Raw genomic sequence first — 23,868 nt, forward strand, 5'->3', positions numbered from 1 at the left:
ATGAGCTGTCTTCCTCTTTCTGTCACACCTGCACACCTTCAGCTCCGAGCACCGTGAGCGTGAGGACCACGCTTTAATGTGTCCGCAGACCCAGCTGTGGTCACGGAGGCGCACAGGAGCGTGTGTGCTTTAGGAAACACCTGCCGCCGCTGTCCTCACTGCTCTGCAGCGGCTCTGCTGACTTCAGGGGCGTGACGGATGCGGAGCCCACAAGGGGCTCCAGAGCAAGTTCTGGAGGTCACCTCTGGGGGGGCGGGAGAGGGGGACTGTTATGGGGAAAGGGGAACTGTAACACTGGGCGGGATTTACTGATATACGGGGTTTCTGGGTGCAGGCATGAGGACTGGATAAATGATCAAGCCAAAGAATGGATTTCAGTTAGAAAATAAACTGATTGTGTTTTGAGATCAGGTCCCTATGCTTGACATTTTTTTTTTTTTTTTAATGTGTTGAGGATTCCTTCCTTCTTATTTTGTACTTTGTTCACTGTGTTTACATTCTGAGATATACCATAATGGGTACCCAAACCAAATGCTGATTTTATCTGTAACGAGAGCTTTGCTTTCTTGTATCAACTGAGCAAATAAGACAAGGTAGAAGAAAGTACAACTGTTTCCTTTATCTTACCTTTAAAGCCTAGAATTCTTAGCACAGCATTTCTACTCACCTTCTCCCTTTTTGGTGCTCCTCCTCCTGTTTCTCCAATCCTCTAAAAATATATTTTTCTTGCAGAGCAATTTTAAAAAAAATGTAAATTGGATCATTTTACTCTCTTACTTAAAAACATTTTTAAATTAGTGAAGCTAAAAGTTGCATTGCTTACCGTGGCCTCTGCAATTCTGCATACTCTGGCCCTTGCCTCCCTCTCATTTCTGAACTACCCCAGGGGCTTACCTTTGCCTGTGCTGTGCTCTCTGCATGCCCTGCAGATCCCATCCTGCAGGGGCGGGCTTGGCTGTGACCATTGTCAAAGAGGCGAGCTCTCCATCTGACTCTGAGAGCCCTGTGTCCTCCTCTGCAGCTTTTCCTGGGACTTGTGGGCCGTCTCCTCTGCGAGACTGGAGTCGCAGGCATGGGAGTTTCTGTGTAGCTCACCTTTCTTTTTCTATCTTTCTTTCTTTCTTTTTTTTTTTTTTTTCATACCTAGCACCACAGGGGCATGCAAGTGATGCATAAATGGTTCTCTCTAAGTATGTGGGAGATTGAATGAATGAGAACCTTCCCCTCTTTTAGCCTCTTGGCAGTTGCACAGGGCTCCAGGCGCCCACAGATGGAAATCACTGCAACCCACAAGTTTCATTTTGGTGGAGAGCCAAATCCACATGGTTTTTGTGTTAAGTCTGCTTGTACCAGCCATAGTTGTGCAGTGTTCTCTAGCTTCCTTTTTATCAGTGGGGGGAAGTGGAGGACTATTCTTTCTAGACCCTGCTCAGTGATGGTCTTTTTCTTTTCTTCAAGTTTAGGAAGTAAACAAACCACCAGCAGTTAAGGGCTCTGGCACTTACTGCTAGAAACACACAATTTGCATTTTTCTCATCACTTTTTTAAAAAGTTTATGCATATAAACTGAATGAAATGTCAACTTTTTACATCTTGAGTAGAAGGATACATTTAACAATCGTATTTGAAAAGATAGGTGAATGTAAATCTGTATGTTTGTGTTTGCTGATTAATGTTTATTTTTTGTCTCTTCCATGGATTTTAATCAACAGAACGACTATGTGGTTGAAACAAGTCTGGTCGGCACTGTGATGAACGGACTGTCACATCTACGTGGTTGCCAAAATCATGACCAATTTATTATCAGTCTCATACGGGGACTTGGTGGAAATCTGAACATGAAATCACGTCTGGAATTCACCAAAGAGGTGATGCACACTTAAAACCTATTTCAGTCAACATTTTTCTTTAATTTTCAAGGACTCTTAATTGCCAAAATTCAGTGATTTGTAACTGTAAGGTGTAGAGCCGTTTAATTTTGAAATTATGCATTCAATAAAAGAGTTAGGCATTTGAATATATGTACTTATTTTCTCCTTTGAACTAGTTTATAGTATTTTATGATACTTAAATTTTATAAAATAATGTTTTAATATCTTTTTTGTCAGATGTTTTTGAAACTAGCCATATGAATATATATAATTATTCATTTTAAATTTTAGAATGATACATATTTTTAATCATTTATTTAACCAGAACAGTTTTAGCAGTTTGGAATGTTAGGATGGATTAATTATTATCAACATTTTCTTTAATAAATGTAAAGGTGTATTTCAGCCAAGTTGTTTATAAAACAATATCGTATATATTAAAGGCTGTCATCCTGTTAGCTTCTGTTGAAAGCATTGAACATGCATTTCTCTGGGTTGGCTCGCACATCATCTTTCTGCATTGTGTCATCTCTTTCTTCTTTGGTGCCATCATTTACTGCTTTCTCTGTGCTGCTCCCTGTCCATGTCTGTTCTGCTGCCTCGTTGCCAGGTGCTTCTTGCCACTCGATCCCGGATCTGTGCTGCATTTGAGCAGACGTTCTCATGCTGCAGATCAGAGGCAGGGTGCTGAAGCTTAGCACTAGGTGAACTCTCTGATTTATATCTGCGCAGACAGCAGGTTTTCAGTGTTCGAGGGAACAGCAGCTTGGGAACAGTGCCGGGACCACTGTAATGGGTGGGACTAAGTTCCTACAATGATTCAGTGTTTAAAAATATGACTTTTATTTATTTGCTTAAATAATCATTGAAAGAATGATATTTGACATAGCATTGTTGCTGTAATTATACTTATTTATTTGACAGAGAGAGAGATCACAAGGAGGCAGAGAGGCAGGCAGAGAGAGAGGGGGAAGCAGGCTCCCTGCTCAGCGGAGAGCCCGATGTGGGGCTCGATCCGAGGACCCTGGGATCATAACCTGAGCTGAGGGCAGAGGCTTAACCCACTGAGCCACCCAGGCGCCCTTTCATTGTTGCTGAAATTATAAAAGACATTTGGTAGGGTTAGCATAGGAGAATATTCTTTTAAACTGAGACAGTTGACTTTGGGACATTGACTTTGAAGAATTAAAATTTTACACTCTCTTGTTTGGAGTATGTGAAAACCCATCACAATGTTTTCCTCTGCAGGTTTTTAACTGGGCACGAGAGTCTCCTCCAGACCCTCACAAACCTATGGACACCTACTATGACTCTGGTAGAGGACGATTAGCATCTTATGTGCTGAAAAAGCCAGAAAACTTGACGGCCGATGATTTTAGTAATGGCCAAACTCTCCCCGTCATTCAGATTCCTGACATGCAGCGAGGCCTGGATCATTTCAGACCGTGGTTAAGTTCTGATACCAAACAGCCATTTATTCTCGTAGGACCAGAAGGATGTGGCAAAGGGTAAGGGCAGAAACTTGGTGGTTGAGGTGCATGGTGTGAACTCATGCTCTTCTTGACTTTAGTAGCTTTACCTTCCGTTTGGTTAAAGGAGTATTTACATATACATTTTCAGGAAGGACTCTTCCCATTATCACTACTGATGTAAATGATATGACTACAGAGAACTTCAGAGAAGAAAATGTCTTTTTTTCTCCCAGGTTACCTGTTTTCTAACGGAAAAAGAATAGTCTAAGAAGATAGCCTTCAAAAGAAAACATGCATACAGTTCCACCAAAAACTAAATACCTTAGATATACTCACAAACTATTACCTGCTTTAGTTACAAAAAATGCATCTTGAAGTTAGCTCTCTATTTATTTATTTATTTATTTTTTAAAGATTTTATTTATTTATTTGACAGAGAGAAATCACAAGCAGGCAGAGAGGCAGGCAGAGAGAGAGGAGGAAGCAGGCTCCCTGCTGAGCAGAGAGCCCGATGCGGGCCTCGATCCCAGGACCCTGAGATCATGACCTGAGCCGAAGGCAGCGGCCTAACCCACTGAGCCACCCAGGCGCCCTAGCTCTCTATTTAAAAACAACTTTTACATCTGTGTAATTCAGCCTATTTTTGGTGCCTACTGAGTGTAGTTTCTGGAAATAAAGAAGACATGATTATTTGTTTCACATTTTAGTAGTAATTTAAAAATTCTATAAAATCATAGTATTTTTTTTTAGCTTGTTGTACTTAACATCATAAAATCTTTCCTTCAGCTATGGGGAATCTTTTATATGTACTTTTATATGTGGTATCTTTTATATGTACTTTGTCAAATTAAATTATTTCTGTAACCTTAGATTTTTTTTTTTTTTGCTGATTGACTCCCAGGAATGCCTTAAAATATGAATTTATATTTTATATTGTAAAAAATTAGAAAGCTACCTGTTAAGCCATATCCAGATTTACCATTTTCCTCTTAAACATCGTCTTATATGATTTAGACACCACAGTATTTGTGAAATAGGAGTTTCATATTGAATGTACACGGTGTTTCCCTGGTGGTGTTTTCACCGTCTGCCGCTCTCCGCCTCTCACAGGATGCTGCTTCGGTACGCCTTCTCCCAGCTCCGCTCCACACAGATCGCTACGGTTCACTGCAGTGCGCAGACCACGTCCCGGCACCTCCTGCAGAAGCTGAGCCAGACGTGCATGGTGATCAGCACCAACACGGGCCGCGTGTACAGGCCGAGGGACTGCGAGAGGCTTGTCCTCTACCTGAAGGATATCAACCTGCCCAAGCTGGACAAATGGGGCACCAGCACGTTGGTGGCTTTCCTGCAGCAGGTGAGTTTTCTTCCTTAAAGCACTCGGATGTGACCGGAAACGTTGGGAAACGTTGGAAGATCTGCTTTCCTCCTCAGGCTCAGTGTTCTCCAGCATGCGTTATATCTTACACTCCCGAAGCTTGTAGGAATCTGGTTCTGGGGTACTTTCTTCCTTTCCCTGTCTCTTCTTTCTTTTTTAGAGAGACTTTATTTTTAAGTCATCTCTACACCCAGCATAGGGCTCGAACTCACGACCCTGAAATTAAGAGTCACACACTCCACCGACAGAGCCAGCCAGGCACCCCCACGATGCTCCCTTCTTTGACCTTCTTCCCTGTAGAAGCTGGCATTACAGGAAGGTGCTATATGACAGGAAGAGTCAAAATGACCTTCACCCTGTATGTATTTCCTGTCCTTTATTTCTAAAACAGGGAAAGCAGCAGGTTGGGGTGATGTGGGATTTGGGGAAATTTTTGCTTCATTTTTCTAGGGATGCATTTTTCAGAGAGCACATGGACTTCCTTGATCATGGCCCCTTTCGGGCTTCCTTAGCTCAGTCCTCTCCCCTTTTTGCCCATGTAAAGGCAAAGGTCGGAGACCATACATTCCGTCAGTGTGGAGGCTTTACTTCTTTATGGGATTTGCATCACATTAGAAACCCTGCGTTCTAAATTAGAGTTTATTATGTTTATATGGGTTCAAACTTAGCTTAACGATGTAACTGTAGAAGATGATAAAATATTCATAAAGAAAACCAAAATAGTTTCCTTATATTTTTCCCGATTTCTTTCACTTTTTTTTCTTAATCGTTGGTAGATTATACTGTCATCTGGATTTTAATGTTTATTGGAGACAAAAGCACTTTAAAAATGAGGGTAAATCACCTAATATTAAATGCAGACTGCTGGTTAATAAGAGTATTAATTTTAGTGTTATAAGAATTTCAATCTTAAATTTTTCAGTTAGAGGAGGGTGATTGCATTTGGAAACAATTGAATTTTATGCAAGAATATTTAATAACTCTACTAGAAAATCCTAAGCCTAAATAACACGTTTGCAATACATTTATTTTCAAAAAGGTATTGACTTATCAAGGATTTTACGATGAAAATTTGGAATGGGTTGGTTTAGAGAATATTCAGATTGTGGCTTCTATGTCAGCTGGAGGAAGACTGGGAAGACACAAGCTGACCACCAGGTTCACTTCCATTGTTCGCCTTTGCGCTGTGGAGTATGTATCGTAGTGTTCTTAATTTTTTTTTTTTTAATTTGAGGAGATGTCTCCTATATTTGAACTTTACTAAAGGTATCCATTAATGACATTTCTTTAAAATGGAGACTTTAAAATTAGTAAAACTTGAGTTTTGATAATCTTTTTACCTGCCCTTGCTAAACTTTAGGCAGTAATTTAGGGTGATAAAGGTGTTAATCAGTGCTTCTTAAATATTAGAAATAAAGTCTAAAATGTTCTAAAATGTCAGTATCAGTAATCTGAATGATGGATTTTAGATTTAAATATGGGTTTTATAAAACAAAAATATTATCACATTTCATGAAGATAGATAATGTAACTAGGCACGAGGTAAGTCAAGTCAGGTGTGTGGGTGACAGTGTTAAGCCTGATGCGCGCATCCGTCTGCGTGCCCAGAATTGTAGCAAGGATGTGCAGATTCTGTGGGCGTGGAGCTGCTCCTCTGTTCCATTTTGCCTTACAAAATCCTGTTTGGATGCTTCCCTGCTAATCGCACCCATCTATTATATGTACTTTCAGAAAGGTTATAGCTCCCAGTTAGGCTGTATTGAAATCAATTTTGTCTTGAGAAAAACAGGTTGATTTCACCTGTTGTATTAGTTTTGCTTTTACCATTCTGAGGCGGATTACTGCTTTATGGGTAGGTGTTACTTAAAATACTATTTCTTAAGCAAAATTTACCTCTTGGTCCTTTCTAAAAATCAGTGGTTTCCAAACAGTTAGGTTTTTAAGTAGTTTCCCTGGAAACTTCTATTAGGACCCTCAGTGTTTGAGAGCAGATAAAGAGCTGTCAGAAAGGGACCTGGAGCGTGGCTTTAGTCTCTCGATAGATTGGGGGCAGGGTGTGGGTACCCAGATCTCAGAGCAGCACAGCTGGAAAACTGCTGCAAATGAACACTAACAGAACAATCCGGAACATTGCTTTTTCAGCTGTTTTCTTATGTGCCCTTTTCCAGTTACCCAGAAAGAGAGCAACTGCAGACTATCTATGGAGCATATTTGGAGCCTGTTCTCCATAAAAATCTGAAGAGTCACTCTATTTGGGGCTCTTCCTCAAAAATCTATCTCTTAGCAGGATCTATGGTCCAAGTGTATGAACAGGTAAATACTTGCTCATTTATATTGTCGTTGTTGTGTCTCTTGGTTTCAGTCCCAGAGGACTGCCTTTAATGCTGACCTGCGCTGACACTCCACCTTTCTGCTCGTCTTGTCGGTTGGACTTTTCTGCCAGACAGTGAGCTCTCTGAGGCCAGAGGCCTGCTGAGCCACCCGGCACTGTGTCTACGGACACTTGGTGAAACGGGTTGAACAAGTCGTGCTGGGTGGTTATTCTGTTACCTGCTAACATGCAGCATATTCAGAATGTTCCTCTGCTTTCCAAAACTCGATCTTTCTCCTGACTTCTGTCAGTGTCTGTCTGCGAGACTTCAAACTGGAGCATGGGCTTTGAGGTTTCTTTCTTTCTTGTGGCATGTGAGAAAATGCCTCAGGTTCCTTCCATGGGGAAGCAGGACGGGCTTGGCATCAGGTGGTAAGGGCACAGGAGACATTTACGCAGTAACTGCTTGTCTAGTGGCCGCGCTGGGGATGCAGAGATGACCGAAGCTTACAGACCCGTCAGGAACCCGCTCCTGTAGACAAAGTCCGACTACAGCGGGATAAGTCGTAGATCGGTGACAACAGGCACGAATTAGCGGAGATGGGGAAGCACGTGACTGCTGTGTGCTAGTTGTTACACGGACTTGGGATAAGATCTGAGTTGGTTTGTTCTGAAAGACTGATTGCAAGATCAGTTTGAAAGATCGGCTTATTTATGAGAGGGCATGCGGCGTGGCGGAGGGAGGGGTGGAGAGAGAGAGACTCTCCAGCAGACTCCACACTCAGCACAGAGCCTCTATCTCATGACCCTGAAATCACAACCTGAGCCGAAATCAAGATTCAGGTGGGTGCTCAACTGACCGAGCCACCCAGGCACCCCAGTGTGGGGTCTGAGTTTTGAGAAATGAATAGACGTTCCCAGAGTGGCTGAGATGAAAAAGAGCTTCCTGGGTGAAGGGAGCAGCGCATTCAAGTTAGGGAAGTGTTTGCGGAGGATGCTTTTTGTCGTTGTGGAGTAGAAGTAGGGCAAGAGAATTAGAAAGCAGTGATTACTTTCTAAATTAATTCAGAAGTTAAGGGATCAAGGGCAGAATGAGAGCAGGGGTACTGTCCGTGGAGAGGAAGGCACAGGCTCTCACTGGTTCTGTATCCAGGAGGAGTGGTCTGGTTTGTCAGCGACTCACGGACTTGGCGAGCACACACTGCTCTGCGGCCCCGAGCCCTCAAAAGCGCGTCTTTCCCAGACCTGGGCGCCGTGGAATAGCGACGGCTGTTCAGGAAGCTTAGCTTCACCTTCCTTGAATTCTTTTGCTCACCAGGGCTTTTTAACCTTTTATTTTTCTCTTAGACAATGTTTTGGCAGTTTGTTGTAGCCTATGAATGACTCCTCTTAGATCATGTTTTTGAATGGGTAAAATACAATGTCTGAGGTAGCTAAGGAAATCAGTTCTATGAAATACAGTTTTCTCCTCACTAGTAGAACTTGGGCATTCCTGTGAGTCTGTGGTGACTGAAAAACTTAACATATTATGTATATGGAAATGCATTATGTATATGTTATGTATTTAGAGGGTAGATTGACAGTTTATTTTCTTTTCCAGGTGCGGGCCAAATTTACAGTTGATGATTATAGTCACTATTTCTTTACTCCTTGCATCCTTACCCAGTGGGTTCTTGGCTTATTCAGATACGATTTAGAAGGAGGTAAGTTTTGCTTTCATGATTTCAAATTGCTTCTCTTCGGAATGCCACAGTGTATCTGTGCATGTGTGCGTGTGTTCTGAACTGTTTGCGATTGTCACTGTTAGAACTTGATTTGGGGAAAAATAAAATCGTTACTCATGTTTAATATGCTTTTTGGAATTAATATTTTTATTGACTAAGTAGAGATAATAATGGTTAATATATTTTTTAAAACAATTTGTCAACTTAATAACACGTGGAATTTTACCTTTTTCCCCTTTTCTTGTATTTATCTGACGCCAACCTGACGGTATGCAGATTTTTATTCTCTATTTCTTTCTAGTATTATGTTGAAATAGATCATCTGCAAGTCATTTGAATTCTATTACAACTAAAGAAAATGTTGTCTTTTTAAGGATCTTCAAATCATCCACTAGATTATGTATTAGAAATCGTGGCTTATGAAGCACGGCGCTTATTTCGTGACAAAATTGTTGGTGCGAAGGAACTTCATTTATTTGACAGCATTTTAACATCGGTATTTCAAGGAGATTGGGGCTCAGACGTGCTAGACAATATGGCAGGTAATACAGTACGGAGTTGATGCAGTGTGTGAATGCTATGAGAGCTGTAAACTTATTTTTCTTGGTAATAGCATGATTTCGTGTTTCTTTGCAAATGAAAGGTTTGGGTAATTCAATATTTTATTGCAAGGGGCTGCTTTTTCCTTTTCGCTAGATTTCTAAGTAAATACAAATAAAATAGAGTGACAATAATTGTTTTCTTGGATTCAGGCCATAGTGTTTTATATGTACAGTTCAAAATTGTGCTTCCTGAGAGATTTTTACTAATAAAGGTTTTATTTAAAGCCGTATGTAGATGAACCTTAAAGATCGTTGGGAAAAACCCGTATGTGACTGTAATTAACTTCTGCTTGAGAGTAAGCCGCGTCGTCAGCGCGGAACTCCTTATGAGCTTTCGGCTCTGGCTTGGGCGCTTTCTGCCCGAGTAGAGGACAGTGCTGCCTGCAGCTTTGTCCCTTTGGCAGCTATCAGCACTGGCCATCAGCCCACAGCTTGAAAACTGTGCTGGGAGGAGCGCGTGTGATATGAAAAGTCCTGGCGAGAGGTCCTGTGATGCAAGGCCGTGCCGTGGGCGTGTCCGCTGGCAGCCTGCTCCGCCGCAGGAGGACTTTCTGCAAAGCTGGCCTTTGTGAGCGCTCCCAGAGGGCCTGCTGTGTGTGTGCTACGGGCGGCTCTCGGCTGCAGGGCCCTAATTGCTTAGGCCCAAGGGGATTTTGAAGATGAGGAGGATGTTGAGGTGCAGAGAGGGATTTTCCAGGCTCGAGTTTCGGACCCGGGAAGTGCACTGCGGTGGCTGAGGCTGGACGGCAGGTGGGAGCACCCTTCTCACGCCTCTGGCTCCGAGTCGCTGGTTCTGAGGGCGGGCGGCCTTGCCGGGGTGGCCTGTGGCTCTCTCCGGGTACTGCAGGTGGGTTTGGTTTCTTCAGTGACATCGGCTTGCTCAGACTGACACTTGCCTGAACGGTGTCTCTTCCTGCACAAATGTCGGTGGTCCACTTTGAGTCCGTGTCTGTACGAAGAGTGAGGCCTTGGCACTTTCTTTGCTGACAGATGTCCGCTTGCGCCGGGGCCATTTATTGGAAAGGGAACTTCTCTTCCTTGAGCTGCTTTGCACTTTGTCAGAGTATTTGTGTGAACATACTTCTCGGGCTCGATTCTGTTGTGTCACTTACGTGTCTGCCTCCTGTCTGTACCGCTGGTTTTCATTACATTACCTGCAGGAGTCTCGAATTTGGGAAGACTGATTTCTCCTGCTGTCTTCTTCTTTTTTGCAGTTTGTTTTTAGCTATTTACATCCCTTTGCCTTCCTATGTATTTTAGAAGAATCTTCTGTATAAATAATATTGCTAAGCTTAGGACAGGAAGTGCCGTAATTCGATGTTGCTTTGGGGAGAAGCGGCAGGATCCGCATGCTGAGTCTTCCAGTCTCGGAGCATGATTCACATATTCTTTGCTTTCTTTTGTCCGTGTTGTGTAGTACTCAGCATATAGGCCCTGCACATAGTTTGTTAGATGAACAACTAAGATACACCATCTTCTGAGTGATACAGGGAGTGTCTTGAGGGATGACAGTACTGCGTGAAGGAGAGGGGCAGGGCATTCCCGTGCAGGGGAGAAGAGTGTGCACAGCCTCCGAGGCTCCAGGGAGCTGGAGTGTGGAGCAGAGTGCAGCGGTAGACAGGAGACCCAAGCAGTCAGGGTGTCGGGTTGCAGGGGCCTCGGTGGGGGCTTGGCTGTTTTTCTGTGGCATTGGGAAGCACTGCGTGATTCTGTCATGTGTGCCTCGGGAGTGCTAGTAAGGATGCCACTGGAGGGGCAGAGATGGGTCACAGAGAACCGCGCTGGGAGGCTGAGAGGCTCTTGTGGTCGTTCAGGGGACACCTGATGACCTATGAAGATGGTGAGCAGCTGTCGCCGGGTTTCAGTGTTTGCAGGCTTCTTGAGTGTCTTTCGGGTGATCTGCGTATCTGCTCCGTGAACACAGCAGTCATGTCTGGTCTGATTGCTCGTCTCTAACAGGAAGTGCGGGGCTTAAACATGGGGTGTTCAATGGATGAATGTTACGTGTTCATCATATGTCTGTTAAGCAGCCGCAAGTATGGGACCAGACTAGAGCTTAGATTTGTCGATAGGTGAATAGGTTTTAGCACAGAAGTAGTTGATGATTTAACCCACAGAATAAGGTTAGCTAGTTCATGGGGAGTGTTTAGGAGTAAAGAAAAATGGACTGAGTTTTGATCCCGGGGAGATAAGAGTAGAAGGGGTAAGCAGAAACTGAGGACTGGTGCTGTGGCTTGTTGAGTATGGTCCTGCAGCTCTGAGGAAGAAGACTTCGCAAGCACAGCAGGTCATGATGGAGGCAGCGCCTCCGACGGGAATTTGCACTTGGTGATTATGGCAGCATTGTTCCCAAGCAGGAGTTGGACTAGAGAGGTTTCTGCAGAGAAGAGAACATGTAGGAGGAGCGGTGGCGAGGGAAAGAAGACGTGCTGGAGCTGGGGTCTGGGTCACTCCAGCTGCCTCTGAGCGGGGTGTGTGAGGAGGAGGAAGCTTCACCGAGAGGCCTCCCGAACGGACCGGAGGGAAAGGTTCTGCGGGGCAGTCAGCAGATTTCCCTCGTGTGCTCACAGGCTGCTGCTGGAGACAAACTTAAGGGGAAGTGGTTTTTGTTTTCTAATTAAAATTCATTTAATTTTTCCTTTATTTTAGAATTAAGGCTCTTGATGGTATTTATCAATCTGTGTTCTTTCTCAACAAGAGCTTTACGTTCGTTTCAGCTGCCCATTTCGTATGGAGGTTGTGGAGAAGGGGTGAGAAGTAGGGAGAAAGAGCAAAAAGAAGAGGCGTGGGGAGCATTAGGAGGAAGGCACTTCATCTGGGGAGAGGTCGTGGGGGTCAGGGCTGGAGCAGGGACACAGCCATTCCTGGTCAGGGACAGTTTGACATCCTTTGTGTCTTAGCTGACTTGACTATCTCACCAGGCACTGTGGAGTAACTTACTTCCACTTTTAGGGGATGATCTTGGATAGATTAACTGAAAAATAAAATTTAGTGAGCAATGTATTTCCTGGTGCTGCCATTACAGGTAACACATACAAAACCAAAAACACTTTTTGTTTCTCCAGACAGTTTCTATGTTACATGGGGAGCGCGACACAACTCCGGAACAAGAGTGGCCCCAGGACAGCCACTGCCTCCTCATGGGAAACCCCTTGGAAAACTGAATTCTGCAGACCTCAAGGATGTTATTAGAAAGGTATAATCTGGGGCGCTTGGGTGGCTCAGGGGGTGAAGCGTCTGCCTTCGGCTCAGGGTCCTGAGATTGAGACCTGCGTTGGGCTCTTTGTCGGTGGGGGGCCTGTTTCCTCTTCTCCTTCCTCCCCCCATTAGCACGATCCCATGTGCGTGTGTGCGGTCTCTCTCTCTCTTTCAGATAAGTAAATAAATCTTAAAAGAGAAAGTTATAATCTGAATCACGAGGTTGAATTGGCATTTGGTTATCATTCTAGTCATTTAAGAAATATTTATTGTAACATTTTCGAGGCAGACAGAGATTAGTCACCAGACCAAGCCGGTTCTTGTAGAATACAGTCAGCTGCGGCAGATCTAACTGAATGCCCGCATAGACCCGGATGTGGGTAAGATGGCCAAGGTACCTATTAGCAGAATGTGTCTGATGTTGGTATAACTGATGAGGTTTAATAGTAATTGTAAAATCATCCTAGAGCAATGGTGTCCAAGTTCAGCAGGCATTAGAATCACTTGGAGAACCAGGAACTACCCTGCCCCTTGGGTCCCAACCTGAGGAAGTCTCATTGCACATTTCTCATGGGCCCTCAGGTGATGCTGATGCTGCTGGTCACTGCAATTGAGGGGCACTGCCCTAGAGACGTGTTCTGTTCTTTGTTTTTTGTGAAATTATAATAAAGAAGGAGAAACACTTATATATGATGATTTAAAATCAGTATTTGCTTTGGAAGTGAGTGTGGATTTTATATCCAGAGAAGTTCGTACTATGTGTAGGATGGATATTGCAAAGTTTGGGGATATTAGAAGTTGCTAAGTATGTGAAGTCTGGTGTCCTTCAGATACCGGGGGCAGCCCGCACGTGCGTTTGGAGTCATTCCACCATGGTGCAAACCAACGAGAGTCCCAAGATTAGTTCTTGTGATCTGCGCAGGCTGGTCTGATGTGAGGCCACTAAGACAGCTGGAGAGTTCTTGAAGGTTTTGTAACTAATCTGCTGTATCTCACTACGTTTAACTCATTGTGTCAGTGATGCCAGCAGGTGTCTGATCACTGTGAGCTCCTGAATGTTTTTGGCATCGCAAGATTTTTCATAGAAAAGGTGGATGCCTGGGGAGGCTGTGGCGCCTGAGAGGACACCCCGTCACTGAACCCCTTTTCCAGAGTGCATCAAAAGTATAACCCAACTCTAGATCACATTTTGTTATGTGTCAGGGCATATACTAATGATAAAATGTTCTTTGTGATTGTTTTAAAAGGGCCTGATCCATTATGGACGAGATAACCAGAGTTTAGATATTTTACTTTTCCAAGAAGTGCTGGAGTATATGTCTCGAATCGACCGAGTGCTGAGCTTCCCCGGGGGCTCCCTCCTCCTGGCTGGACGCAGTGGCGTTGGCCGGCGGACCATCACTTCCCTGGTCAGTCATATGCACGGAGCTGTGCTGTTCTCTCCGAAGATTTCCAGAGGGTATGCACTGAAGCAGTTCAAAAATGATCTCAAACATGTGAGTGCCTCAAATCCTTTACTGCATTTGGTTTTAAATCACAATGACTTGTTACTCCAAAAGCCCTCAGAGACCATTATGTCTTTAATAATACAACATAGTCTTTAATTTCAATGATTATTTTCCCCGTGGTTATTAGAAAACTGTATTTTTATGTACAGATAGGAAAAGGATTCTTTTTAGGAATCCTGGCTCTCAGGCATGCTGGCTTATGAGAGTTTTGGAGGATGTGGAAGATAATAGGACAGAGTTTATATGGGACACAGGGGGTGTATTTAAACACGATCATCTGTCCTAGCTGTGAAATCGTATTACTGTTTCCCCACGCGTTTGTTCCTGGACTTGATTCACTTGCTGCACTCCACGGCTGAAGTGTGATTTTCATGTTGATGATGAAAGGAAGAGAGAGGGGGAAGGGAACAGAAAGATGTTCTTTGCATCAAGAACGGTGGTTTTAGAGTTGGCCGCGCACGTGACCCCGGTGTGAGGACGGCTCTTGTCACTGCAGGTGCTGCACCTGGCAGGGATCGACACCCAGCAGGTGGTCCTCCTGCTCGAGGACCACCAGTTCGTCCACCCCACCTTTCTGGAGATGATCAATAGCCTTCTGTCTTCAGGCAAGTGCACGATTTCTCTTCCAAGGAAAGAGGAGTAATAATGTGAAAATTATTCGGGTCATGTAGCCTTGTGTAAAATTGTGTTTCTGAGCACATGCAGTAGGGGTTTTACTAAGGGGACGTGGGGTGAAACATGTTTGCAGCTGGAGAATTGAGAAAGCCCATTTTTATGAAACCAGGAGATTGAATAACTTCATGAACATGATTGTTATTATTATCTTTAAAAGATTTTATTTACTTATTTGAAAGGGAGAGAGAGCGCACAAGCAGGGGAGGAGCAGAAGGAGAGGGAGAGGGAGAAGCAGGCTCCCTGCCTAGCGGGGAGCCCGATGTGGGACTCGATCCCAGGACCTGGGATCATGACCTGACCTGAGCCATAGACAGACCGAGCCACCCAGGTGCCGCCAAAAATGATCATTAATGTTGGTGAATGTCTGAAGAACTGGCCCTCTCACATGTTTTTGGTGGGACCATTATCTGTTACAGTGTTTTGGGAAAGTTATCAGCCAGTGTAGTTTAAAAACAATGTACCGTACCCTTTAATACAGCAGCTCTATTATGTGTAGAAATTTCACCTACAGAAATGGTAGATTTAGTATGCAGGGAAATATATAGGATAATTTATAATAAAAATGTGATAGGACCTCGCTGTCCATTGCTAGTGGAATGGTTGAATAGTGGCCTAAATGTGGACATGTAAGTGCAGAGAGATTCTCACATCTGGGGCGTCTGTTTCCCAGATCACAGTCTGCTCTTGTCGTCTCGAGTCACCTGTGTTCGTGATTTCCTGGAGAGGAGACCTGCAATTTCCTGTATGTCTTCCTCTATGAAGAACTTAGGACATTTATTCAAAAGTCGTTAGGAGTCGTCACTGTTCAAATTGGTTGGAGGTAGCTTAGTTTCAAACTTGGACCAGAATTGTTTTGTTATTTAAGTGCAACATAAACCTTGTTAAAAGCTAGTTTCCATGATGTGTGTGTTGGACCCAGTTTTTGGTTAATGCTTGTTTTGTGTCATGCAAAAGGTAGGCTCTGAAAGGAAATGGTCTTCTCTTCAGGATGTCACAGCTCTGGTTGAAGAACACGTAGAGCTTAGGGCACGCGGCATCCTCACTTGGGTGCGCACGTGACTGCTGGCTGGGCTCTAGTGAGCAGCCGGAGGGCCAGTCCCTGGCCCGAGGTCTGCAGGGGCCTGGCCATAGTGAGGCTATGTGGGCTTGGGAGCTGCTCAAAGGACTGCCTTTGTGCACGTGTGTGTGTCTGTGTGTGTCCCTGCGTAGCCTTCAGTCATCACTAGGTGGAGGCCTGGTCCTTAGGGCTGAAACTGTCCTGGCAGAGAGACAGATTTTTATTTTGTTTTGTTTGTGAAAGCAAACATCCATATAAGCATCGATACACTAGTTGTTTTTGTTTTTTTTGTTTTTGTTTTTGTTTTTTTTTTTAAAGATTTTATTTATTTATTTGACAGACAGAGATCACAAGTAGGCAGAGAAGCAGGCAGAGAGAGAGGAAGGGAAGCAGGCCCCCTGCTGAGCAGAGAGCCCGATGTGGGACTCGATCCCAGGACCCTGAGATCATGACCTGAGCCGAAAGCAGTGGCTTAACCCACTGAGCCACCCAGGCGCCCTAGTTGTTTTTGTTTTAAGATAAACTGGTCTTTATTATCAAGTTGTAATGATAAAAATCAAATTTTAGCAACATTTGTAGCAAAAAAAGTATTTGAAAAATACTTTCAGGGAAAATAGGCCTTTGTCTCTTTTTTCTATTTTTTTTCTATTTCAAAGTCTTATTTGCCAGAGTGGATCATATGTATGTAGAGCTAGGTTTCATTGCTAAAGTTAAGGCATCGGAAGTGTCTTGTTAGGGCTGAAAGTGAGAGAAAGACAGAACAGGTTTGTGTGTGCGCGTGTTTGGACGTGGATGAGCTTGGTGGACGGGGCACGGCTGGCAGCTGAGTCGGGCCTGGGCGATGCTCGGGGTGAGGCAGGGACAGGCCCTGCGTGAACATAGGATGTGTAGCAAAAGGGCTTTCACTTAATTTACTGTTTCTTGCAAACTTGAAATATATTGCCTTAATAATTGTTTATTAGACACCTGTTATGTGCCAGGCCCAGTTCTGAATTCTGGACTCACAGTGGTGAGTAAGACATAGTTCAGTCCCCCATCAACACTTGTGGTCATAATCCAGTGTGATTTGCCTTTCGTCATTCTCTTGCCTTGTAGCAGGCCCTGGGCTAGTTTTGGTTTCTAGTATGGGTTCATTCATTCATTCATCCATCCATCTAATAAATATTTATTTGTTTCTCTGGAATACTTTGCTGAGGATGTTCTGAGGTTAATATTGAATGTGACTAAATATCTGTCCTTTGGAAACTCAGAATCTAATGTGGGAGGAAAGGAAAACACTTCTCCATGATTATGTGACATGATACATGCTGAGCAGTAACATGTTTAGAGGTGGGAGAGAGAGAGTGCTCACCCCAGCACCCAGGAAGTCGGCACAGCAGTGTCTCCTAGGACACACAGTAACTTGGGGCGGAAGGTAAAGGCCAGAGGAAGACTGTGCGTATAAATTCCGGGAAGAGGAGTATTTCATTATCTTTATGGGACACAGAGAAGCTCACTGAAGCTCAGGTACAAGGTCTCGTCTGGGAGGAGTGGAGAAGAACCGGACAGCTAGGTGGCCCAGTGCCTTGGACGGCTGTACAGGGGTTTGAGTTTTAGCACGTGAAGACAACAGAGGGAGATTTGTGAGTAATCGAGAGGCGATAGGGTTGTGTATTTTTTTTTTTTTTAAGATTTTATTTATTTATTTGACAGAGAGAGATTACAAGTAGGCAGAGAGGCAGGCAGAGAGAGAGAGGAGGAAGCAGGCTCCCTGCTGAGCAGAGAGCCCGATGCGGGACTCGATCCCAGGACCCTGAGATCATGACCTGAGCCGAAGGCAGCGGCTTAACCCACTGAGCCACCCAGGTGCCCAGGGTTGTGTATTTTTGAAACAGCCCAAATAAGGGCAGATGGATAGCAAAGTAGAAGAAGTGTTGTGGATGTGTTTGAATGTGCTTGAACTGGGATAACACAGCTAAAATTCACGAGAAGTGCCGTGTTCCGTAGGTGAAGTTCCTGGACTCTATACCCTGGAAGAATTAGAGCCTTTGCTGTTGCCTCTCAAAGATGAGGCTTCGCAGGATGGCTTTTTCGGGCCCGTCTTCAATTACTTCACATATAGTAAGTGACTACTGAATTCATCAATTTAGACTCTGGCTCATGTGCAATAAATAACATTTAGTTTGCCATATTTTCTTTTTTTTTTTTTTTTTTAATCAAAGTCTTTTTTTTTTTTTTTTTAAGATTTTATTTATTTGTCAGAGACAGAGGGAGAGCGAGCGAGCGAGTACAGGCAGACAGAGAGGCAGGCAGAAGCAGAGGGAGAAGCAGGCTCCCTGCCGAGCAAGGAGCCCGATGTGGGACTCAATCCCAGGACCCTGGGATCATGACCTGAGCCGAAGGCAGCTGCTTAACCAACTGAGCCACCCAGGCGTCCCAGTTTGCCATATTTTTCTGATTAGGTTGCAAAGGTATCTTAAATCCTCGGTCTGTTTGGTAATTTACACTTTTTTTTTTTTAATATGGTACTTTTAGAAAAGCTAATCTTTAGTAAAAGCGTGTCAGCAAAATTTTAGCAAAAGGGAAAGGTGAAAGTGTTTCAGTCTCCCTTGGAACATTTACTTCAGTGCTTCTGTTTCTCTGTGGTAAAGCCAGTGTTTAGAATCTCCTTTCTTAGAAAATTACTGAACTGTTTACATTTTGCCAGACTCTCTAGTTTTCTCTAGCTTACCAACTTTCTTTGAACCCTGAAAGCAGGTTTTTTTTTTTTTTTTTTAAAGATTTCATTTATTTATTTGACAGAGATCACAAGTAGGCAGAGAGGCAGGCAGAGAGAGAGGAAGGGAAGCAGGCTCCTTGCTGAGCAGAGAGCCTGATGTGGGGCTCGATCCCAGGACCCTAGGATCACGACCTGAGCCGAAGGCAGAGGCTTAACCCACTGAGCCACCCAGGTGCCTCCCGAAAGCAGTTTTATGTGCTGTGTGTGTAGCCCCATTGAAGACGTGGGGGTAAGGCACTGCTATGCTTAGCTCTACTCTGTCCCCGAAAGGACGTTTCTTATTGAAGCAGAGAAACTGGATGAAGAGCTACCGCCCTTCCTTCTCCTTCAAGTTCACAAGGAAACGCTACCGCAGTTCTGAGACACAGGTCATCCTGGTGCTTTTTGACCCAGTTTCAGAACAAAGAAAATGAAGCAGAGTTTCCAAATTCCTTTTCATGAAGGGAAAATAACATTGATATTGAAACAGGAAAAATAATTTCTCCTGAAAGAAAATTGGAGATCAGTTTGCTTTGAATATTTGAATATGAAACTGATTTTGAATATCAGTTGCTTTGAATATTGAAGCCAAAATCCTTAAAAGAAACACTGTAAGGTAGAATCCAGTATCACCTTTGAAAAGTAACATATGAAGCAGCAATGTGGTACACACACTTGCCTTCTTCAGGAGTTCCTTCTGGATCTGTTCTCTTAGCATGCATACACACATACACACACAGGTGTTTTTTAACAAAAACAAAAATCGTAACTGTAATACTGCTTAATGGCTCCTGCCATTTCATTTTAGAAATTTTAAACTCATAAAAGCAGACCACATACAGATATCCCCAGTTATTATTGTTTTAATGCCCATAATAATTTATTTTTTTAGGAATTCAACAAAATTTGCATATAGTCTTGATAATGGATTCTACAAATTTAAATTTCATCATCAACTGTGAGAGTAACCCAGCTTTGCATAAGAAATGCCAGGTCTTGTGGATGGAGGGTTGGTCAGACAGCAGCATGAGGAAAGTAAGTTTAACCTCTAAGCATGGAAATGCAAACCAGCATATTTTCTTTTTAAAGTTACAGATTTTCCTGACTTTTTTGGCGTTTGTTATATTACGTAATTGTGGCACTGAACATACATGTTTGAAAACCCCTCTTTTTCCTTTGTGCTCTTGTGTGATGTGGTTGAGGGTCGGATTTCATGTTGAAGAGTATGTTCTTAAGGACAACGGAGGTACTTACTGTACTTGAAAAATGTTACCTTTCATTAGCTAGCCTATGCTGAAAACATTGCAGCAGTAATTTAAGCCATTTTTTTTTTTATTTATTTTTTTTTTTATTTTTTTTTTAAAGATTTTATTTATTTATTTGACAGAGAGAAATCACAAGTAGATGGAGAGGCAGGCAGAGAGTGAGAGAGAGAGAGAGGGAAGCAGGCTCCCTGCCGAGCAGAAAGCCCCATGCGGGACTCGATCCCAGGACCCTGAGATCACGACCTGAGCCGAAGGCAGCGGCTTAACCCACTGAGCCACCCAGGCGCCCCAAGCCATTTTTTTAAATTAAAAAAAAAAAAAAAATCAAATCTTTAAAACAAAAACTATCATTGCGGTGCTAAGTTTTGGGAGAGGGATGTGTGTGAAGTGTGAACCCTTTGTGCCATCCTAACTAGAAGCCTTTGCCATAGTTTTGTTTGAGAAATTATACTTGTCAGCTTTGTCTCTTTGAATAATACTTATATTCTCCATCATTCATTTCTTCATTCTTGTGTAGTAGGGGTACAAACTGCGGCCTATCATGAGTCAGAGGAGGAGTGTAATTTGGGATAAGAGATAAGGTTTTACAGATGAGATGATATTAAGTTAGATTGCAGCAGTTAGATAAAGGATAGGAAAAGGACACAAATGAGCTCACACAAATGAGCAGCTTCCTTAAGAAGTAATTATCGGGTCTCTAAAGTGTGTCTCTGTTCTCTGTGTTAGGGTCATAGGAGAGAAAATGCGGGCGGAAGTCCTGCCTCAGGGAGTTGACATGGTTTGGGGGGATCGATGAGAGGACAGCCTGCCTGGTGATTTGGGGGGTCAGCGGAAGCCCATTCAGCGGTTAGCGAGTGGTTTGGAGGGAGAGGAGTTGGAGACGAGGTCAGGGAAGGACGAGGTCAGCAGTCAGGATGGGGCTTGGGAGCCATTCTCAGGACTTCAGCTTTCCCTGGAAACCGGGAAGGGAGCCTTTGGAGGTTTTGACACATCGTTCTCATGTCTTAATGGGATGACTCTGGCTTCTAGGTTGCAAATAGACTCTCGAAGGCCGGGGTCACATTAGTGACAAAGCTGCTGCAGTAATCCAGCAAGGGCGAGGGATGGCGTGCATTAGGGACGGAGTGGGAGAGGCCGTAAGAAGGGGTAAGATTCGGAAGACGTTTTCCTGTAGAGACAACCGAAGCTGCTGCCAGACGGCACTAAGGTGTAAAAGGAGGGGAGGACTCTGGGGTACTGCCGAGGATGCTGGCTTCAGTCCTGAAGGATGGAGTGACTGAGCGTGGAGAACGGGGGACTGAGAAGAGCATTTTGATGGGAGGACATGAGGCTTCCAGGTGTAGACGCGTTCGTTACGCGATGTCGGACCTCCCAGCGCAGGGTGGAGAAGGCTTCCGGATGCAGCAGTCCAGAGTGCAGGGGAAGGAAAGGTCAGGCGTCCGGGATAAAAAAGTGGGAATTGTCAGCGTAGAGGTGGTATTTTCTGTTATGAGAATGAATGATAGCCCCAAGGAATGAGCGTTGGCTGCAGGGTGCAGAGAGCCCCGGACTGCGGTCTGGACTGGGCTCTTCAAGACGCTGAGGTTGACGCGGGAAGGCGGGAACAGCAAGGGCTACGGAGAAGGGGCTGCTGCGGCAAAGCAGGAGGGAGAGCAGAGGAGCAGGAAGGCGAGCACATGCTGCATTTCGGGGGGCACACGCAAACACAGGGGGCCTGGGAGCTGTCGCCTGTCGCTGCACGGAGGAGAGGGGGAGGCTGACGAAGCAGCTTCAGTTAAGAGCTGCCACCTTGGGGTGGGTTTCAGAAACAAGGAGAAGGGCCTGGCCAGAGCGAGTGTGGTCCCCTCTCGGGAGGCGTTTTGTTGTTAAGTGGAAGAGAGAAATGGGTCAGTAGGAAAGGAGTGGGTGAAAATAATAGCTTGCTTTTTTAAGCTTCTGAGATGAGACAGACTGTTGCATGTTTTGTGCTGCTGGGAATGCTCACAAGGAGGCAGAAGTTTATGGAAGGCAGAAGCGTTGTGGAGCCATGTCCCTGCGGAGCAGACAGCGTGCGGGTCTAGTGCACACGTGAGAGGACCGGGCATGGGCCTTTGCAGTGAAGAAGGCAGAGTCCGGGGCCCGGCTCCAGCAGGGGTGCCATTGGGAAGAGTTGGGCAGTCTTCTGGTTGTTTCTGTTTTCTCAGTGAAAGGAAGGTGAGGAGCTGAGAGAAAAGCCCAGGGAAGAGCTGGTAGCGTCCTGAAGGGAGGAAGGAAGGCCTGCAGGGCAGTCTGCACGAGCGACAGCGGGAGGCTGCGGAGAAGGGGGCGCGAGGGCCGGGTGGCCCAAGGGTTGGCATGAGTCGGCCACCAGGCCAGTCAGCGTAGCGTGTGTGTCCCTCAGTCACCTGCACGCTCACCGGTGCAGGCCTGCCGTGGGCACTCGCTTGCCCTTGGCCCGCACTGGGGTCTGTTACTCGAGTGTGACCCCACGTGCGAGGGCCAGGGACTTGCGAGCTCTAATAGGAAGATGGCGAATGACAGCGCGGTGACGCTCAGGCTCCTAGAGCGCGGGTCTCGCTGGAGCCTGAGGGTTATTGACCTCACGAAGGGGGCGGGCTGGGCCCACCGGGATACTTGCCAGTGAGTCGGCGGAATGTGTCCAGGGGTTGTTAGTGACACGGTCTCAGGGTCCGAGCCTTTGGGGTGGGGCGGGATTGGCTGAGGAGAAGGTGGTGGGGAAGCTGACAGGAGGGAGGAGTTGAAGGAACGGAGAGGGGAGGCTGTGAATGGGAGTTACTGGAGCTCATGCGCCATTCTTACCTCTGAGGGGACCTGGAGGTAGAGCCCAGCGTGGGCCAGTCCAGCCAGGAATGCTTTGCAGACGGGGGCGTTGTTTAGGGGTAGGCCATAGTCTTGTCACCCAGCGTCACTGATGGGACTGTACGTAAGGACACGTGGACTGATACGTGAAGTTGTACGTGTGTAACATGCGCAGCGGGACATGTTGGTGTGCGCACGTCTTGTGAGACGCTTACACGGCCCGGCCGGTTGACAGAAGGACGGACTAGTTTAACCGCCTGAGCCACCCAGGCGCCCCAGGACAGACTAGTTTAAAGAAAGCAAGTTTCCTATGAAAAAATTTCTGTTGATTTGAAAGGATAAATATAAAGTATTCTCCCAGAGGCTCTAGGTTTTTGGCAAAATCAGTGAAAATGTTTAAGGAAAAAACTGTACTCTCTGGTCGTGAACCATGGTGCTCTCAAATTCTTCGTCAGTTAAGGGCCTTTTTTGTGATGCTGGGTTTACTCTGGGAGATCGAGGAAATGAGGCTTTGATCCGCACGCCTGGACGTGCTGGGCTTCCTGTCACAGAAATGTCAGCGCTCTGCTACTGTAATTTTCTTCCCAGGAAACTGATAGCTTCTTTCTCTAAAACTTAAAAAAAAATTTTTTTTAGATTTTTTTATTTATTTGTTTCACAGAGAGACAGCAAGAAAGAGAGAGCACAAGTGGGGCTGGGGCAGAGGGAGCAGCAGGCTCCCCACTGAACAGGGAACCCCAATGTGGGGCTCCATCCCAAGACCCTGGGATCATGACCTGAGCCGAAGGCAGAGTGTTAACCCACTGAGCCACCCGGGAGCCCCTGGATTATCACACTTTCCATCATCATAATGATGTGTTTATGAAACTTGGTCTTATCAGTGGTGGTATGGCAAAATCTTAGCAGTAGCTTGACAACAGATAGTTTTTAGGATTATCAGTTATGAAATTGTTAATTACCAGTTGTGGAATTATTTTCTTTTAGTTCTTTCTTATTTAGGAAAACTCAGAATCCTTACTATCCCTTTATGCCCTGATGCCAAATAAAACTTTTTATTTTTCATATTTTATGATTTTAAATAGCATTTGTGATTATTTCCTAATTCAGTCTAAACGGATTTCCTTCATTTCACATGGTCTAGTCATTTTCAGGTGAGGTTGTCAGTCATTCGCAATCAACTGGTGGTTGATGTATGTCAAAATTTTATCTAGGAAATGATATCTCTGAAGATGCATATATTCATTATTTCTCTGAGTCTGGTAAGAAACCTA

At 44.8% G+C, this 23,868-nt stretch overlaps 1 protein-coding gene across 5 annotated transcripts in view; it reads left to right on the forward strand.

The window, feature by feature from the left end:
• Positions 1–23,868, forward strand: part of DYNC2H1 (dynein cytoplasmic 2 heavy chain 1) — a 256,619-nt gene that overhangs the window by 61,615 nt on the left and 171,136 nt on the right. For 4 of the 5 annotated variants that reach the window (XM_059179365.1, XM_059179368.1, XM_059179382.1 and 1 more), the window contains exons 41-52: positions 1,713–1,868; positions 3,120–3,379; positions 4,454–4,700; positions 5,761–5,912; positions 6,890–7,034; positions 8,633–8,735; positions 9,131–9,298; positions 12,424–12,554; positions 13,804–14,052; positions 14,561–14,669; positions 17,783–17,896; positions 19,426–19,568. In XM_059179365.1, coding sequence (XP_059035348.1) covers positions 1,713–1,868; positions 3,120–3,379; positions 4,454–4,700; positions 5,761–5,912; positions 6,890–7,034; positions 8,633–8,735; positions 9,131–9,298; positions 12,424–12,554; positions 13,804–14,052; positions 14,561–14,669; positions 17,783–17,896; positions 19,426–19,568 — 1,977 coding nt within the window. The remainder of the gene's footprint in view (positions 1–1,712; positions 1,869–3,119; positions 3,380–4,453; positions 4,701–5,760; positions 5,913–6,889; positions 7,035–8,632; positions 8,736–9,130; positions 9,299–12,423; positions 12,555–13,803; positions 14,053–14,560; positions 14,670–17,782; positions 17,897–19,425; positions 19,569–23,868) is intronic. The other variant, XM_059179376.1, reaches the window with a different exon arrangement.

The sequence above is a fragment of the Mustela lutreola genome, chromosome 1 (genome assembly GCF_030435805.1).
Source record: "Mustela lutreola isolate mMusLut2 chromosome 1, mMusLut2.pri, whole genome shotgun sequence".
In the NCBI taxonomy this organism is placed as follows: Eukaryota; Metazoa; Chordata; class Mammalia; order Carnivora; family Mustelidae; genus Mustela; species Mustela lutreola.